Consider the following 17,455-nt stretch of genomic DNA (forward strand, 5'->3'; position numbering starts at 1 on the left):
TATTATACTCTATATGTTTTAGGATTGCACACATGGAAAAAATGTCCATGAATTCTTGGAAAATAGTACCTGGTGTTCCAGTGAAACCCTTCTGCCCTTTCAATCCATCTAATCCATCAAGACCTTTTGGGCCAGGAAGACCTGTACACATTTTCATAGTACAGAATAATATTGGAGAAAACAGGCATGTAGTTTGAAGAGAAAGAACAGGACAGTTATCTGACCTTTGACACCCCGGAAGCCAGGAATGCCTGGTTGGCCCTCTTGCCCAGGAGAGCCTGGAAGGCCCTTTTGACCTTGATTACCAGACGTTCCCTTCTGCCCATCCGATCCTATGAAATATATACATGTAAATGCAGTGTCATGCATATATAATATCTAGCATTCAAAACTGTACAATTAAGTGGTCAGTGTGAGTGTGTGTTCTACCTGGAAATCCTGGTAATCCCAGAATGCCTGCCTCTCCCTTCATGCCTTTAATACCTTCAAAGCCAGGTATACCTCTGTCCCCAGTCGTTCCAGTTAGTCCTGTCTGGCCTTTAAGAGGGATATTAAATCATTTAATTTCAGACCATCACTAGTTAACAATTGCTAATCAAAACAAGAAAAGAAGAAATTTGATGAGCTACAGTTTGTACCTGGCTCTCCTATAAATCCATCCTCTCCTCTCAATCCAGGAACTCCAGGAAGGTCTATACGAGGGCCTTTCTCACCTGTGAAATTTATTACAATTTAACACCACATACAAATTTCCCTCATGATCATTATAATCAGTGTTTAAATCTCAGAATGTCTGAAATTAAAGTTCCTGGTTGTACCTCTGTCTCCCTTCCTTCCTGTTTCACCCGATGAGCCATAGGCACCAGGACTCCCTTTAGTTCCCTAAAAAAGTTATATGTGGACAATTAAAAACACATGCGCACACAGGAATGATGTCTGCGAGAAAAGAAACGTGCTGAACATGCAGGTAAAAAAATGAATTTTTACAGACGAAGCTGAAAATATAAATTTAGGATTTAAAGAAGTTCTCAAACCATTCAGGAAGGGAAGATAGAGAAAGAAATTGTAAAGATCAGAGGGTCAAGATACATAACTAGACTTTATCCTGGATCAGTTTATCCTGAATCACTTTACACCTGTTTTTTTATATTGCACTCCAATAGTATCCTTGAGCCTCACTGTCTCTAAATCACACTCAATTATATAAAACTTTTAAACAATATTTTTCTTTGAAAAAGTACTACTTCTATAGGAAGTTTAGGGAACTTTAGCTTTTAGCTGCTAACTGCTCCACTATATCCACCTACTAGAATCTAGCTGCACCTGTCTGCTGTTTAGCACTGATGTGGTGGGAGTGGGGGGTGTTCTGTGGCTACATAGAGCTAAAACACAGACATAGAGCTTGATTGTGTTACTGTGAAGTAAAATCTTTATATACAGGGAGTGCAGAATTATTAGGCAAGTTGTATTTTTGAGGAATAATGTTATTATTGAACAACAACCATGTTCTCAATGAACCCAAAAAACTCATTAATATCAAAGCTGAATGTTTTTGGAAGTAGTTTTTAGTTTGTTTTTAGTTTTAGCTATTTTAGGGGGATATCTGTGTGTGCAGGTGACTATTACTGTGCATAATTATTAGGCAACTTAACAAAAAACAAATATATACCCATTTCAATTATTGATTTTTACCAGTGAAACCAATATAACATCTCCACATTCACAAATATACATTTCTGACATTCAAAACAAAACAAAAACAAATCAGCGACCAATATAGCCACCTTTCTTTGCAAGGACACTCAAAAGCCTGCCATCCATGGATTCTGTCAGTGTTTTGATCTGTTCACCATCAACATTGCGTGCAGCAGCAACCACAGCCTCCCAGACACTGTTCAGAGAGGTGTACTGTTTTCCCTCCTTGTAAATTTCACATTTGATGATGGACCACAGGTTCTCAATGGGGTTCAGATCAGGTGAACAAGGAGGCCATGTCATTAGTTTTTCTTCTTTTATACCCTTTCTTGCCAGCCACGCTGTGGAGTACTTGGACGCGTGTGATGGAGCATTGTCCTGCATGAAAATCATGTTTTTCTTGAAGGATGCAAACTTCTTCCTGTACCACTGCTTGAAGAAGGTGTCTTCCAGAAACTGGCAGTAGGACTGGGAGTTGAGCTTGACTCCATCCTCAACCCGAAAAGGCCCCACAAGCTCATCTTTGATGATACCAGCCCAAACCAGTACTCCACCTCCACCTTGCTGGCGTCTGAGTCGGACTGGAGCTCTCTGCCCTTTACCAATCCAGCCACGGGCCCATCCATCTGGCCCATCAAGACTCACTCTCATTTCATCAGTCCATAAAACCTTAGAAAAACCAGTCTTGAGATATTTCTTGGCCCAGTCTTGACGTTTCAGCTTGTGTGTCTTGTTCAGTGGTGGTCGTCTTTCAGCCTTTCTTACCTTGGCCATGTCTCTGAGTATTGCACACCTTGTGCTTTTGGGCACTCCAGTGATGTTGCAGCTCTGAAATATGGCCAAACTGGTGGCAAGTGGCATCTTGGCAGCTGCACGCTTGACTTTTCTCAGTTCATGGGCAGTTATTTTGCGCCTTGGTTTTTCCACACGCTTCTTGCGACCCTGTTGACTATTTTGAATGAAACGCTTGATTGTTCGATGATCACGCTTCAGAAGCTTTGCAATTTTGAGACTGCTGCATCCCTCTGCAAGATATCTCACTATTTGTGACTTTTCTGAGCCTGTCAAGTCCTTCTTTTGACCCATTTTGCCAAAGGAAAGGACGTTGCCTAATAATTATGCACACCTGATATAGGGTGTTGATGTCATTAGACCACATCCCTTCTCATTACAGAGATGCACATCACCTAATATGCTTCATTGGTAGTAGGCTTTCGAGCCTATACAGCTTGGAGTAAGACAACATGCATGAAGAGGATGATGTGGACAAAATACTCATTTGCCTAATAATTCTGCACTCCCTGTAGGGACTGGCTTCAGCACTACTGATGGTAGGTGCATTGTCTGCTAGCAAATGCTGCTAGCACTAGCCGTGGTGAAAACAGTGCATGATGAGCTGAACGGGCCTTTTACATCACCTGTACACTAGTGCAAGGGGATAATTTTTTTAGAGCCAGGGATGCTAGTATTAAGTCTGCAGTTTCAAACTTTTTTTCACAACTTAGATGAGCGCAGGAAATATAAGCGAGTTTAACAAAAGCATACTTATAGAATGTTCATGTACAGCACTAGCAAAGTGTAAGGTGCACGGGATAGATGTCTCATAGAGTTAAAGTTGGACATTCCAATAAGTCAGTTACTTCAGCTGACTTGCTTTAGAGCCTTCCTCAAGTGAGTATTGGAAGACTTCCACATCTTGGTGCTGACTTCTTCACTCAGACCTGGATGTTGCCCCTTGATAACTGAATTACATTCATTTTATTGATAGTTTCACCTTTACACCATGCATTCCCCCGAAACCAGTAATTCCTCGGTTTCCAGTTATCCCTGGCATTCCTTTGATTCCTGGTAGCCCCTGTGGACCTGGATCTCCTTGATATCCTTTCTCATTGCTGGGGTCCCCAGGGAAACCATGGGTTCCCTCCTCCCCCGGCACACCGGGAAAACCCTTAGAGCCTTTGGAAAAGAGTAAGATGTGCCAAAGTTAGGGGTGAGAGAGCAGAGGAACTGAGACAAAAGGAGGAAATGAATTTTGATTTGAGCTTCACACCTCTTGCCCCAATGAAACCTTGATTTCCTACAGGTCCACCCTCTCCCTTGAGTCCTTTCATTTCAACAAGCATCTGTGGAGGAACTTTTGGTTTCTCCCCAGGAGGACCTGTCAGACCACGATCACCTAGCAGACAGTTGTGGTCAGTTGTTGAGTTTTTGTCCAGTTTCAAAACAGCTCAAGGAATCTACAGGTGCCAGTCTCACCTTTTTCTCCACCTTGGCCTTTTATTCCTTTTAGGCCTACTTCACCTTGCAGTCCCGACTCTCCTTTCAGTCCACTGTGGCCCTTCAATCCGAGATCACCACTACGACCCTCAAAACCTGACATGCCATGTGACCCTTTGTATCCTTAAAATGGAGGAACCACAGAACATTTTGACAAATGGTGGGCATGTTCACATAATTTATTTTGTGTTTCTTTATGGTCTTAAGCATTTGATTAATTAAGAAACAAACCCTTCATTCCTGGAACGCCAGGGCGTCCATTTAAACCGGGAAATCCTGGATCACCAGGTGGACCACTCTCTCCGATGACGCCATCATTTCCAAATTCCCCTGGGATACCTTTTAAACCAATAGGTCCTGGAGGACCTGGGTCTCCTTCATTTCCCCTCTCTCCAGTTAAACCTAGACAACAAGACATAAGAGGGATGTCAGACATAAATGTGAAGATTTGTGGAAATGTACACCTGTGTGTATATTCTTCTAACCTGGGTGTCCAACTGCACCATGTAGCCCTCGGGGACCTGTCCTCCCAGGATCACCAGGATAGCCAAAATTGCCATCTGGTCCAGGCTTTCCTTCCTCCCCCAGCAGCCCTGGAGGGCCAAACTTACCCTTTAAGCCAGTCATACCAGGCATGCCACCCATTCCTGGAGAAGTAGATGGATATAAACCATGAATCATACCTATCAAATTAGGGATTTGAAAAAATGAAAAAGAGAAACTGCTTACCTGGATAACCTGGTTCTCCTTGTTCTCCCGATAGGCCTTTAAACCCTCGAAGTCCAGGCAGTCCTGGGTCTCCAGGTGATCCAGGCATTGCATCCAAGATTTCTCCATGAACACCCTTTTCACCCTGTGTTCCATGCCGACCAGACATACCGGATGAGCCGGCGACTCCTACGGAGCCTTTACTGCCTGGGGTTCCCAAGTCTCCACGAGGGCCTGTAAAACCTGTTTAAAGAACCAACAAAAGAAAATATAGACTAAAGATAATATTTCAACCAACAATTAGAACAGTTCTATCTACAGGACTATTGCACAGTTGGGGCCAGATTTACTAAACGGGGAAAATTAGCATGATGCTACAGTACAATCTCAAAAAAAAGGGCTGATGGGAGTGCAAAGGTCTGCAGATGATCTCCTAAAAATGCACAAATTAATAAAGTCATAGCAAGTTCATCAACAGCAACCAACACAATGAACAAAAAGCAGCTCAAATTAGTGGGTCAAAAACCTGATAAGAGAAAAGGTTCAAAGAAACTAAAAGACTGACACTATGCCTCTTAAGGAAGTACCAACAGTAGCCTTTTAACACCAAAAGAAGGTTTTGTGCAAGTGTATACTGTTACTAAAACTGGCCCTTGGGATTTTCTTATCAGTCTTCACCTGGTGGTCCAGGGGGGCCACCAATGCCTTGATCTCCTAATTCTCCTTTCGTTCCCCTTACTCCATAGAAACCCTGTGGTCCTTTTTGGCCAGGAAGACCTGTTGGATTGAGGGTAAAAGAAGGTATCAAAACATAGTTCCCCTGCAAGGAACAAAGCATAGCATCAGGGTCTTGATATTTTACCTTTAACTCCTGATAATCCAGTAGGCCCTGGAAGTCCAGGTGATCCAGGAGGTCCTACAAATGTATCGCAAGGGCCTGAGAAGAAAATAACAAACACGATATTCAGGACAAGATTTTAAATGTGCGTCAAAGTGTTTGGAAAGAACTACTTTGGTGAAGGTGAACTTTTACTGCTGCCCAGCGTGAACGGTTTTGAGAAAGTGACATTATCTTTATCCTTACATTAGCTGGTGTCTGGACACACTGAAATATTTTAAACATTTCATAATTCATCATGCATCCCAAACAAATAACCTAGAAGCAAAGCACAACAGAGTAGTCACAATCGAAGCAATAAGGTGAAAACGTTGTTATGCCAGCTACCTGTTACATCCACCTGTCCTTCTCCTCCTGTCAGACTACAGCCGCCTTTCAGTTGCAAATGAGGGAGAATGAAAGAGAGAGGCATTCGAAATAAGAGTTATTCAAAAGCACAAGCATTATCTCAAACAAGCTCGGCTGCAGCTGGTTTGAGAGATGGAGCTCCTGCAACAAAGAGATAGCACGAGGCAAAGGAAGAAAAGTCAATAAAATGGAAAACAATCTACATGCATCGTCCTCTTTTAAACACCGGCCATTAATCGTCATTCCCATTTGACTTCCTTGCATTAAGTGACAAAAGAGAATATTTTAAAAAAGACAAAATAAAATGTAATATTTAGTAGAGTGAAAATGAGTAAAATGCCTGTAAGGAGACAAAGCCTTAGAGGAGATATATGCAACACCACAAATAAGACAGAATAGAAGTAGGTAAGGAGGCAGCTCATTACCTGGACTGCCTGGTGTTCCTGGACTTCCATCATAGCCAGTGAGACCGTCGTCACCAGGTAAGCCACGCACACCTTTGACACCCTCAAGATTTAGACCTGGTTCTCCGCTCAACCCTACTGTGCCCGGTCGACCAGAAATACCTGGGAAACCTTTGTCCCCACGTTCTCCCCTGGGTCCTTCTCCCTATTTATATGGACCATCACAATCACTGCATTTTAAGATTGTTGGTACTCAAGCGAGGCAAGTAAAGGGAACAAATGAGCAACAAATAGTTTAGGATAAGATGCAAATCACAGAGTAGGAGACTTTTTTAAAGGTAAAGACAATGTGAAATAGTGATGGACTCACTGGAGAACCTCGGTTGCCAGGCAAACCAGCCTGACCGCTTCTGCCTGGAGCCCCAGGTGCTCCTGGCTCACCATCTTTTCCTAAATCTCCTGGGTCACCGTGATGTCCTGTTGGGAATACAAAGACATTGCCAGGCATGCAAACAACCACAAACACAAATAAACATGGTATTTCTTTTCTTGCTCACTTGTAACTCTACTGTTGATCTGAAATAAGACAAAAATAAGATAAGAGGCACCTTTCTCTTTGGCGATAGTTGTGTCCCCCTTACGACCTTTTGGGCCTGGCAAACCATCGAGCCCAGGAAATCCCTATAGCACAAGAGAACAAAGCGGAGGGGAATAAGGAGATGTTTGGGGTTTTTTTTGTCTGTACAAGTAGAGTTTGTCTTTTTTTTTTATTTTGCCTTACTGCGAACCCTTCGTCTCCTTGGAGACCTGGATCTCCTGGATCACCTTCCTGACCAAACTCTCCAGTCATCCCCGGATCGCCAGGATCACCGGGACGGCCGAGTAAACCAGGTATAGCATTTACAACGTTGCACTGACATTCTCCATGATCACCTAAACGTACACAGGAGGAAATTGTTCTGATTAAATGACTGCTTTTTTATTTATTTAGAATATTAACAGTTTAGAAAACTACTACTTCACCTTTTGGTCCTTTGGAGCCTGCGTTTCCAGGCCTTCCTCTCTCACCTGGGGCTCCCTTGTGGTACTCTCCCCCTAAAGGCAAATAAAACTATAATACATAAAGATGTAACAGATTTTACAAACAGAGACAACAATAAAAGTAACCTGATTCCCTCACATGTCCCTTTTGGTCCAGGAGGGCCCATCTCCCCGCTGCGCCCCTTGACTCCCTGTGGTCCTGCACTGAGAGCAGGGCGTCCTGGTTCACCTTGTTGGCCCTTGTCTCCTTTATCTCCAGCAAAACCTTCTGGCCCGAACAAAAGGAAGACTGATGGAAACAAACAACGTTTTCAGAAGTTATTTCTGTGGTTATAACAACAGTCCAGGAGTTTTGACATCGGCACACGCCTCCTATCACAGTGGTACAAATATAGTGTTAAAGTTGCTTAAATCAGGGGTGTCAGGCTCCAGACCTCAAGGGGAGGCGTCCTGCAGGTTTTAGATCTCACCCTGGGTCAACAAACCTGAATAAATGATTAGTTCATTACCAGCCTCTGGAGAACTTCAAGACACGCTGAGGAGGTAGTTTAGCCATTTAAATCAGCTGTGTTGCATTAAGGATACATCTGCAGGACACCGGCCCTCGAGGTCTCGAGTCTGACACCCCTGGCTTAAATCATTCCAATTTCTATTAACTTTGGAAAGTCAAACAAGGAATTCTCAACCTATAACATCAAATAGGGTTACCTAGTAGTTTCATATGTAAAAAAAACAAAACAAAAAAAAACAACAGCTATTTTCCAAGTTTTAGTTTTAAGTATCAGGACATGATAAAAAGCAGGGCTTTCCAGATTGATTTATTGATTTATATACAACCAAAGATGAACAACAACATAGCATGTATTACAGAAAGCAAAAGCTGCTGTGTGAAGAACTAAGTACAACCTTACTGCCTCCATAGGAATTACAAAGGTAAGTAGTAGGCAGGAGCCAGCAAATTAACCCGAATGTCAGAATACAATGTTCAAAGAATCAAACAAACCCAAGAACTCAGCCTCCACAGACCTCAGTTAGCATGTTAGCCGTTAAAGTTCATGACAGTAGAATAAGAAAAAGACTGCAGGTTTCTTTGGGAGAGTTGCCAGGAGAATGCTTTTCTCTTTAAAAAGAGCATGGCCGCATGACTTTGGTTACCTTATCATTGGGTGTACTTCATCACACACTGCTTCTGTATTTTGGCTCAGTGAAAGAGACCTGGACTGCATGGCTATTTATATCTCTTGTCCTTCATCCGAAGCACTGAGACGATATCACTCATTTTGATTGACGCTACTTTTCAGAAGTGAGCACAGCAGGGCAGACAGTTTTCTGAAGTATGTAGTAGGAAACACTGTCATCAAAAGGCAAGTGGAGGTTAACCCATTCCCATCTTTTTCTGCTTAGGCTACGCCCAAGGGGAAAATGTGAGTCACCACAAAGTCACAAGTTAGGCAGATTTTGACAGATGGTTCCTCCACAGTGAAAACGCAACTCCAACAAGGCCTGGGAAACTAATACTACTACTGTAACTGGGTGAAGGTGAAGGTGGTAGAGGTGGAGTTTTTGGCCATTTTATTTCTCCATATGACGTGAAAAGGGAAACTACTTATGAGTCTTACAAACAACGTGTGACTCAAAAAGGCAAATGCTGATCTTTTACCACATCGGTAGAAACCTGGTGGTGCTTACTAGAGAGAACAGCAGCTGAAATGATAGTTTTATTTTTTACAGTTGTTGGGATAGAAGAAGGGAGTACACAGAAGATTATTACAAAGGCCCATAAGACCAGCTTCCTAAGTTTGTGTTTATTGATGTTAGTTATATCAAACTCCAGGCAACCGGCCAGGGTTTTTAACGTTTCCCACACTTTCCCGTCAAAACATAATAACAGAATCTTTGCCCCACATAGTTTTTTGGGATCTGTTCACATGATCCTTTTAAGGCCTGAACCATGAAATAATTGCCAGAAAATGCAGGCATTTTTTTTTGCAATTTAGTCCTTAAAATCTATTGTGCTGTTTCTTTCGATTTTTCAGGGAGAAACAAAAATCACACTGATAATGTAAAAGCCTCAAAAGCTCATATGTCAAATATGATATACTTGGCTTTAAAGGGCTGTTCACGTGTTAGCAGGTCGAGCCACAAATAACCAGTATGAACGTGCAGCAGTCAGCTGCTCTTTTCATAACAACTGCGATGTTGTTTAAGTCAAAGGTTTCGTGTCCTTCGAAAGCTTCTGTTTACATACCTTGTTGTTCTTCAGAGGCAGGAAGTCCTGGCAGACCAGGAACACCTTGGTCTCCAATCGAACCCCTCTCTCCAGGTAAACCTTTCTCACCAGGAGGACCGGCTTATAAAGTCAAAGAAAACACAGGAAGCATTTTTTAGCATTTACGCAAAAGGTAACATCAACAGCTTCCAGGCATGGTTTGCTAAGAAATCATTCAGACAATGGTAAACCAAACTCTGTAACACTGTTCGTATAGAATTAGTCTTTGTTGCGTTACTTAATAATACTGATTTCAGTGTCACTTTATTAATGTTGGACCATCTTTGTTTCCATGTCAGTATAACAAACATTTCTAATGTACCCTCAACCAGATGCCATGAACAAATGTTGTGTTGACATCCCTCCTGGACAAGAGCCTTGACTGAAATCTGAGCTCATGTAGACTACAATAACCTTCTTTAGAGTCACTTGACCTTTGACCTTAGTAAACTTGCCTCATTCCATTGAGTGGCTTATCAGCACAGTTTCGGATTTATCTTAATCAAAATAATTTTTCTGGTTTCCACTGACTCATTATTTGACTGTTTCTCTTGTGTTAGTTACTTACCCGCTGAGTCCCAAAAAGGCCCTTGTGAAATCACGTCTCCTGGGTCACCAATAACACCCTGAAACACAAATGCATCCTAAGTCTTTCTGTACTCCTCGGTACTTCAACTAATAAGATATTTGACTGTCTGTGTGTGACTGTCACGTGCACATTGTGCTGTTTTTAATCACAATATCATAACTAAGCCATTTATTCTAAATAACTGTCTACACCTTCTGTTGACCAGTCATTTAGAAAAGAAATGAAACAGCATCAGGTGCTCACCTTAGGACCATCTCTGCCTCTTGGTCCTCTTTCACCGTAATCACCCTACAGAGAGATGTGATTGTCAGATTAATAAACTGTGTTTTATATTATTTTAAGAATACAACCATAACGTGACATCTCTTTTTACCTTTCGTCCAGGTCTTCCATTTGCACCAGGTGGACCCTAGAACAGAAACCAAAGCAGCAGATGACATAACAGCAGGACAAAGGAAAGTGGTTTGATAGCATGTTTAGAAGTATGCTGAGCTAACCCGTGGTCCAGGCATTCCTTTTATTCCACGCTCTCCTTTGTTGTCTGCCTGAAATCACACAAAATAAATCCAGTTAATTAGAAATAATAATAATGATGAACATCGCACTTACGTGGATGTGTTATATCTGTGTTTGTGATCTAAATGTGTATGATGAGTCATTAGTGGTAACATACCAGCGCCCCTCTTTCTCCTTTTACACCTTTGTCTCCAGGATGACCCTAAAACAAAGTATTTTTATGATATATGTTAGTGCTTGTGACGCTCCCTCTTATTTTATCTTCAAAGGTTTATGAGCAAAAATGAGGACCTGAAATTCAGTTGCATTGAACAGAACTTGCTCATGTGTATCGTTTCCTGGAGGCCCTGGGGGTCCAATTTCTCCCTGTGGTGAGAGCATACATACACAGAACTGTTAGCAGCAAAATATATGAAAAATATAAAAATATATTATACTTCATCCTTTTCTCGCCGTTTCCCCTTTCTTAAGAATGGCTTCTTTACAGCCAGCCTGTTTCTTAAAGATATGAATTTTGTTCACCTCCTGCAGGCATCCTATTTTGTCCTCCACTAGTCCAGTTTCTTAAAATTTTTAAGGACATCCTGCTGAGATATGACACGTAATATTTATTTGGTAATAACCTTGCTGATGCAAAATAAACCCCAAACTGTTATGCCTGGCAAACTGTTTTATCTTTGGCATTTTTCTTCATAAATCCATTCAAAGAAAAAGGAACAAACGATGTGATTTTGTGGCAGGTTGTTAGTAACAAAGTGCCTAAACATACCATTACAGTTGGTTCTCTGCTACATTTTCTGTTATGTGTAAACACAACAGTGTCATGGCTCCTGTGTCATTGACACAGTGTTTTGAGTTTTTTATTCTTTGTTCTGGCTTAAGAGATTTGCTGCTGCGTTTTCGGTGTTCTTGTAGTTATGTTTTTGGTTTTGCTGGAGCACTACGTCTTTGATGGTGATTGAGTCCTTGAGTTTCTGTAAATTTCTATTTCCAGTTAGTGTTCTGGCTTTTGTTTTTTGTTACTTTTTTTTTTTTAGCCAGCCTGTGTTTCCTGAGTCTTGTCTTGTCTAGTCTGTCTCTTTGTTTGTCACTTCCTGTTTTATTTTGCTAGTCTTCGTCTCATGTGCTTCACGTTCAGTTTTGTTCCCTCCGTCTTATTAGTAGATTCTATTCAGTTGTGTTCCCTGGTGTCGCTTTTGTGCCTTATTGCCTTGTGTGTATTTAAGTGTTCAGCCTTCCTCTGTTCTTGGTTATGTTGTTGTCAAACCTTCCCATAAAGCTGTGTTTCCTGTGTGTTCTGCGTCCCATTACAGATGTATAGGTTAATTCAGTGTTTCCCAACCACTGTGTGAAGATTATCCAACTTCACCTGATTGGTATTATAAGTGAATGGTGTGTAGTGACAGGCAGAACAATTACATTATCTTCCACTTGAGGGCAGTACAGCTGCTTGTTACAGTTAGGTGGGTAGCCAACAGAAAAGACTGTTTTCTACAGTCATTGGTTGGCAACTGCCAGTAAAACAGAAGAAGGCGACTAAGAAATACAAAAGTACATAGCCATGCTGCGAGTGAGACAACGTCACAGGTAATGGCGATGGATAATTATTTGAAGATGATGTGATTAGTCTGACCTGGCTCAACTAAACAGGCCCAGGGTTCACACCAAGTAAGTAAAATGAGAGTAAATTTTCATTATATTTCAATAAATATACTTTTTGTGACATTTTTGTTTGCTTGTGTGCCGTGTGATTTTTCCAATGTGAAATATGTGTTGTGGCTCCAAAAGGTTGGGAAACACTGGGTTAGTTTACGCTCCAGAGTTCGCCGAGTGTCATAGTGTAATGTTTTGAAGAGATTTCTGCGTTAAAGCCACTTTGGGTCCACCTTTACTTGCCTCACTGCTCTTAGGTGTCTTTTTTTTTTTATGTCTAATTGACTAAAAAACAGAACCACATTCCTCTGAAAATGGTCAGGTAAGGAGATTGAGTGAAAACGCAGCCAATGTCCCAAACAAACAAACAAACAAACAAACAAATAAATTAATTAATTAATTAATAAATAAATTTCAGAGAGCCTGGTGAACTCTTGTTCAAGACTATTTTAATAATGAAAAACAAAACAACCTCTAGCTTCTTGCAACACAAATATAAAGACATCAGTGGTGCCACCAGACTGTTGCACAGTCCTACTTAGAAGATAGATTTACTACAAAATACCTTTTTTTAAAAAAAACTTTTTTCTTTGATTTTCATTGTTTTATGATGTAACACTGGATATTTTCCCTATAAAAGCTTTTAAAAATCGATCACTACCTCACACTCTTAGAGCAGAATTGCTTCTGTAGCTGTGCTGCTAACACTTCACCAACATCTGTCCCCAGTTTGAAAATGAATCTGTATTTATGTAGCTGCCAGACAAATATTCAGGAATTAAAAGAAAAAATACTGGGATGCATATACGTTTTTCACACATTTACAGTTATTGAAGTAGCAACACACACACACACACACACACACACACACACACACACACACACACACACACACACACACACACACACACACACACACACACACAAATGATCACTCACTAGATCTCCTCTGAGTCCCTTAATGACTCTGGTCATCGTACCCTGTCAGAAAGAAAACATAATTTGAACGTTTATTTTAAACACATTACATTCACTCACTGGTCACTTCATTATGTACACTTTATCCAGTGCTCATTAATTAAAATATCTAATCAGCCAATCACATGCCAGCATGTATTCAAAAATGAAGACATGACAATCTGCTCAGATATAAATGTGTGATACTATCATATCACTATGGAGCAAAATCTCTGAGGGATGTTTCCAGCACCTTGTTGAATTTATGCAATGAAAAATTGTGACAATTCTGAAGGCAAAAAGCCTAATGACGTGTCTACATAAGTGTTTATTTAATATTGCTGCCTTACCTTTGGTCCAGGAGGACCTGGAGGACCTGGGGGACCCTGGGAGAAGACAGAAGGATATTCGTATCAATCACGTTACATAATAACAGGTCTGAAACTATAAAATAACAACTAAACTAATGAATTGAAAGATGTGAACCTTTGGTCCTTGCACGCCTCTGTAACCTCTTGACCCTGGATCTCCTGGAAACCCCTGAATAAAAAAAAAAAGGATCAAATCGCAGATCTTTGGGGGACACTGCAACCAGATAAAAGTAATTTTCTAGGTTCGTTAAAGGATCTTACAAATGCTCCATCAAATCCTGGTGTGCCGGGATCACCCTGAGGAGGGACGGTTAAAGATGCATAAAGTTAGTAAGTTTGATATTATATGGATTAAGTCTTGTCACGCCATGAATATAATGTGTTACACTCGGATGTTCTCCTTAAGAAAAGGCAGGTTTGGTGTGGAGTCCTCTTTCTCACCCTGAATCGCCGCATGTACACACTGATCTCCAGATTGTCTCCCTTCTCTCCTTTCCTGCCTGGTTGTCCCTGAGAGTTGAAAACAAAATATACAGTAACTTACGGGACATCAGTCTCTTTGTATTAATAACTATCTAAGCAGACTTGGCATTACGCACAGGAAAACCTTGGGAGCCTTGAGAGCCGGGAAATCCTGGTGCCCCTGAATCTCCATGAGTCCCGTTACAGCCATCTGCACCTGGCTTCCCTCTGGGCCCAGCTTGTCCTGGGTGTCCCTGCAGAGAGAGCGACACAAGCAGAATCAACACTGTTTTCCTTCTCTCACCCCAACCAGTCGCGGCAGATGGCCGCCCTCCCTGAGCCTGGTCCTGCTGGAGGTTTCTTCCTGTTAAAAGGGAGTTTTTCCTTCCCACTCTCGCCAAAGTGCTTGCTCATAGGGGCTCATATGATTGTTGGGTTTTTCTCTGCATGTATTATTGTAGGGTCTACCTTACAATATGCAATAAGTGCACTGAGGCAACTGTTGGTCTAATTTGGTGTTGTATACATTATTTTGAATTCAATTAAACTGAACACTCTCCCACAACGTTCATCCCGACAGCATGGTGTACTCACAGGAATACCGTTGATGCCAGAGAAGCCAGGTATGCCAGTCATTCCCTGTGGAGCAACAAGAATTGCACATTAAACAAAATAGCTGTCATTGTCATGTGTTTAATAGTTTACAGAGATGAGACATGAGCACTTACCACGCTTCCTTTAGGACCTATGTTTCCATCACGACCACGGTCGCCTTTCTGCCCCTTTGGGCCTTGGATGCCTTCATCTCCTGTTCGCCCAGGTGGCCCCTGTGGGCCCTGCGGACCAAGAGGCCCAGGACGGCCCTGAAATTGGAAAGATAGGAAAAACAGAGTTGATAAATTTGAAGTCAAGGATGCAACACATCAAATAAACTTCATATATGAAAAAAAAAACTTTTAAGAATAAATTGTCAGTTATCTTCTTTTGTTTCAGTCATGACTGTTAAAGCTAACACTGGTCATATCTCTGTTAGCAACAAGGGTGAGAGCAAAGAAATCGCTTACTTACCTGGTTTTAATTCCATAAGGAAACAAAATAATGAGAATAAGACAAGTGTTATCAAGAGATACAAAAAAAACAAAGGCACCAAAGCATCACAACAATGCAACAGAAATGTGTCAAGCTGCATTCTGATTCAATAATAATTCCCAGTGTTTCTCTTCTCCACACTATTTTTTATTTTTCAAACTTCCAGTTGGAATTTTGGTTTAGATCACCAGGGGGAGACATACACTTCCCCATCTTTTTCCGTACCTTTCCCCTTCTCTTTACACCCACCCAGTGGCTAAACTTTATACTGCAAATACCCACTAACATGCCTCTTCACTCATGTTAGCTCTTTTTAACTTTAAATGTACAGACTAAACCACACTCACAGAAATATCTGCCTGGAAACAGTTCAAACATGATAAACATCAGCTGGAAATGTGGCACGTGCAGGACCTGAGAGCTTCTAAGAGCTGTGCACACTGTTATTTTAGGACAGCGATAGGGCAGCGAGGAGATTAAGTTAATGTAAATAAAGCCAGACTCTGTTGTCAAATGTCTCAGTAATGAAAAGAGAAAGGGCAGTTGAAATGGCTGTTCAGCCATATTCAGAGCGTTTGAGGCTGCAGACATCCCCCTAATCTGCAAGCTAAATATAACAATTTGATTATGATACCCAGAGTGACGAAAGGGAAAAGGCAAGCATCTCTCTGGGAGAGCCTCCCAGAGGCAGAAGCATCTGCAGCTGAGAGTCTGCTCCATTATTATTATTATTTATATTCCTATCTCCTGAAAGTGACCTCAGAATAACTGTTCACGTAGGCGTGTTAAGGCACCCTTAAAAAAAATGGAAAACACAGCACTTAATCTCATCACAGTGCATCATTACAGTTATTCACACACTCGAGGGAGCTGCTCGATGGACCCGCAGAGTCAACGATTATTGGTGGGAAGAAAACTGAATAATATGAGAGGAGTACTTTAAGAAGGGGTCATAAAACACGTGAGCATGGGGATACTATGGGAACTTGCTGTTTTTGTATGATCCTGGAGTTCTGGGTCAGTAAGTGGTGCTCTCAAAGGTTTGGAGGCCAAACAGTATCCCTGTGAGAACCAACAAACACAGTGACGTTGTTTGTCTGCTGACAGAAGTCCTTCGAGCGGCGTTACATGCAGCTAGAACCAGCGAGCCGAAAGGAATTAATAAAAACGCAGGGAGCCTAAATAGTGTCGCACAAAAATTCAAACAAGCTCAAATCAGATGCAGAGAGTGTGAGAAAAAGCCTCGGCCGAACTCGTGTAATTGCAACCGTAAACATGCAGCATGTGCATCCAGTGTGTGTGTGTGTATGTGTGTGTGTGTGCGCGCTTTGCCTGTGGGCGGATTTTTTTAAGCAACCAGGTGTGTGCTTTGTCTGTGCACATTGATGACCCAGCAGATGTTGCCTATAGAGCACAGCATCGACGACAGTCCTGTCAAAACCATTCACACGCAGCCTGAACCAGGGCCAGCGTGATAAACACTGCTCTGAATTTTACATTTACTTTTTTTTGTTTCCATTAACTCTGCACATACACACAGATAATAAGCATAGTCCTCATGAAATGAAGATTAACTAATTTTCTGAAGACAAATGGTTCTGGCAAACCAATAGCTGTCTCAAATATGTGTGTGTGTGTGCACGAGAGGTCCTTGTCTAGAAAACTTGTATAAACTTTGTGCTCTGCTTTGTATCTGTCAGCATGGGCTAACAAGAGAACCGATAAAGGATTTTTAGAGATCGAAGAAGAAGAGTGGTACAGTGAAAAGGATGCCACCATAATGCTTCTCACTTTACCTTTGAAAAACTGGATCAGGTATACATTTGCCTTTAGATGTGGTTGCGTGGTTGTCAGAGCTTGTCAGTTGTAGGGATGTTAAAAACTCGCGTAAAGCAAACAAACCACACCTGTTCCACATCACATACAGTAGCCAGTTCATTTGGACGGTAGAACTACGCCATTTCCTTTCTCCTTAATTCTCAAATGCACTAAAAAGTCTCCCTTCAGTCCTCCCCACTTGTTAAGGAGAGGTCCTCCACACTGTACCATTTCCTTCACACATCCATACTCCCCATTCTTATCTACTCTCACTACTTCCACCCTTCACTCCCTCACCTCCTCTCCAAAGCTCTCGAGTGTTCTCCCTTTGCATGTCTTCTTCCCCTGCTTTGTCAGTCT

At 41.6% G+C, this 17,455-nt stretch overlaps 1 protein-coding gene across 2 annotated transcripts in view; it reads right to left on the minus strand.

Moving 5' to 3' along the window:
• Positions 1–17,455, minus strand: part of col4a2 (collagen, type IV, alpha 2) — a 64,398-nt gene that overhangs the window by 5,803 nt on the left and 41,140 nt on the right. Inside the window, exons 5-39 of one of the 2 annotated variants that reach the window (XM_085375128.1) lie at positions 14,917–15,051; positions 14,783–14,827; positions 14,326–14,442; positions 14,168–14,236; positions 13,988–14,023; positions 13,842–13,895; positions 13,706–13,741; positions 13,338–13,379; positions 11,037–11,111; positions 10,903–10,947; positions 10,727–10,774; positions 10,603–10,638; positions 10,473–10,517; positions 10,209–10,266; positions 9,620–9,721; positions 7,511–7,660; positions 7,354–7,425; positions 7,112–7,263; positions 6,939–7,011; positions 6,701–6,807; positions 6,352–6,535; positions 5,906–5,950; positions 5,543–5,617; positions 5,359–5,457; positions 4,702–4,923; positions 4,458–4,619; positions 4,204–4,374; positions 3,952–4,095; positions 3,746–3,871; positions 3,470–3,651; positions 819–882; positions 639–713; positions 430–537; positions 225–332; positions 70–141 (exon numbers count right to left, since the gene is read on the minus strand). In XM_085375128.1, the coding sequence (XP_085231254.1) occupies positions 70–141; positions 225–332; positions 430–537; positions 639–713; positions 819–882; positions 3,470–3,651; positions 3,746–3,871; positions 3,952–4,095; positions 4,204–4,374; positions 4,458–4,619; positions 4,702–4,923; positions 5,359–5,457; positions 5,543–5,617; positions 5,906–5,950; positions 6,352–6,535; positions 6,701–6,807; positions 6,939–7,011; positions 7,112–7,263; positions 7,354–7,425; positions 7,511–7,660; positions 9,620–9,721; positions 10,209–10,266; positions 10,473–10,517; positions 10,603–10,638; positions 10,727–10,774; positions 10,903–10,947; positions 11,037–11,111; positions 13,338–13,379; positions 13,706–13,741; positions 13,842–13,895; positions 13,988–14,023; positions 14,168–14,236; positions 14,326–14,442; positions 14,783–14,827; positions 14,917–15,051 (3,334 nt within the window). The remainder of the gene's footprint in view (positions 1–69; positions 142–224; positions 333–429; positions 538–638; positions 714–818; positions 883–3,469; positions 3,652–3,745; positions 3,872–3,951; positions 4,096–4,203; positions 4,375–4,457; positions 4,620–4,701; positions 4,924–5,358; positions 5,458–5,542; positions 5,618–5,905; positions 5,951–6,351; positions 6,536–6,700; positions 6,808–6,938; positions 7,012–7,111; positions 7,264–7,353; positions 7,426–7,510; positions 7,661–9,619; positions 9,722–10,208; positions 10,267–10,472; positions 10,518–10,602; positions 10,639–10,726; positions 10,775–10,902; positions 10,948–11,036; positions 11,112–13,337; positions 13,380–13,705; positions 13,742–13,841; positions 13,896–13,987; positions 14,024–14,167; positions 14,237–14,325; positions 14,443–14,782; positions 14,828–14,916; positions 15,052–17,455) is intronic. The other variant, XM_085375129.1, reaches the window with a different exon arrangement.

This window comes from Diplotaxodon limnothrissa, linkage group LG16 (genome assembly GCF_057381915.1).
Source record: "Diplotaxodon limnothrissa isolate DT_005_m linkage group LG16, D_limnothrissa_male_GT1.1, whole genome shotgun sequence".
In the NCBI taxonomy this organism is placed as follows: domain Eukaryota; kingdom Metazoa; phylum Chordata; class Actinopteri; order Cichliformes; family Cichlidae; genus Diplotaxodon; species Diplotaxodon limnothrissa.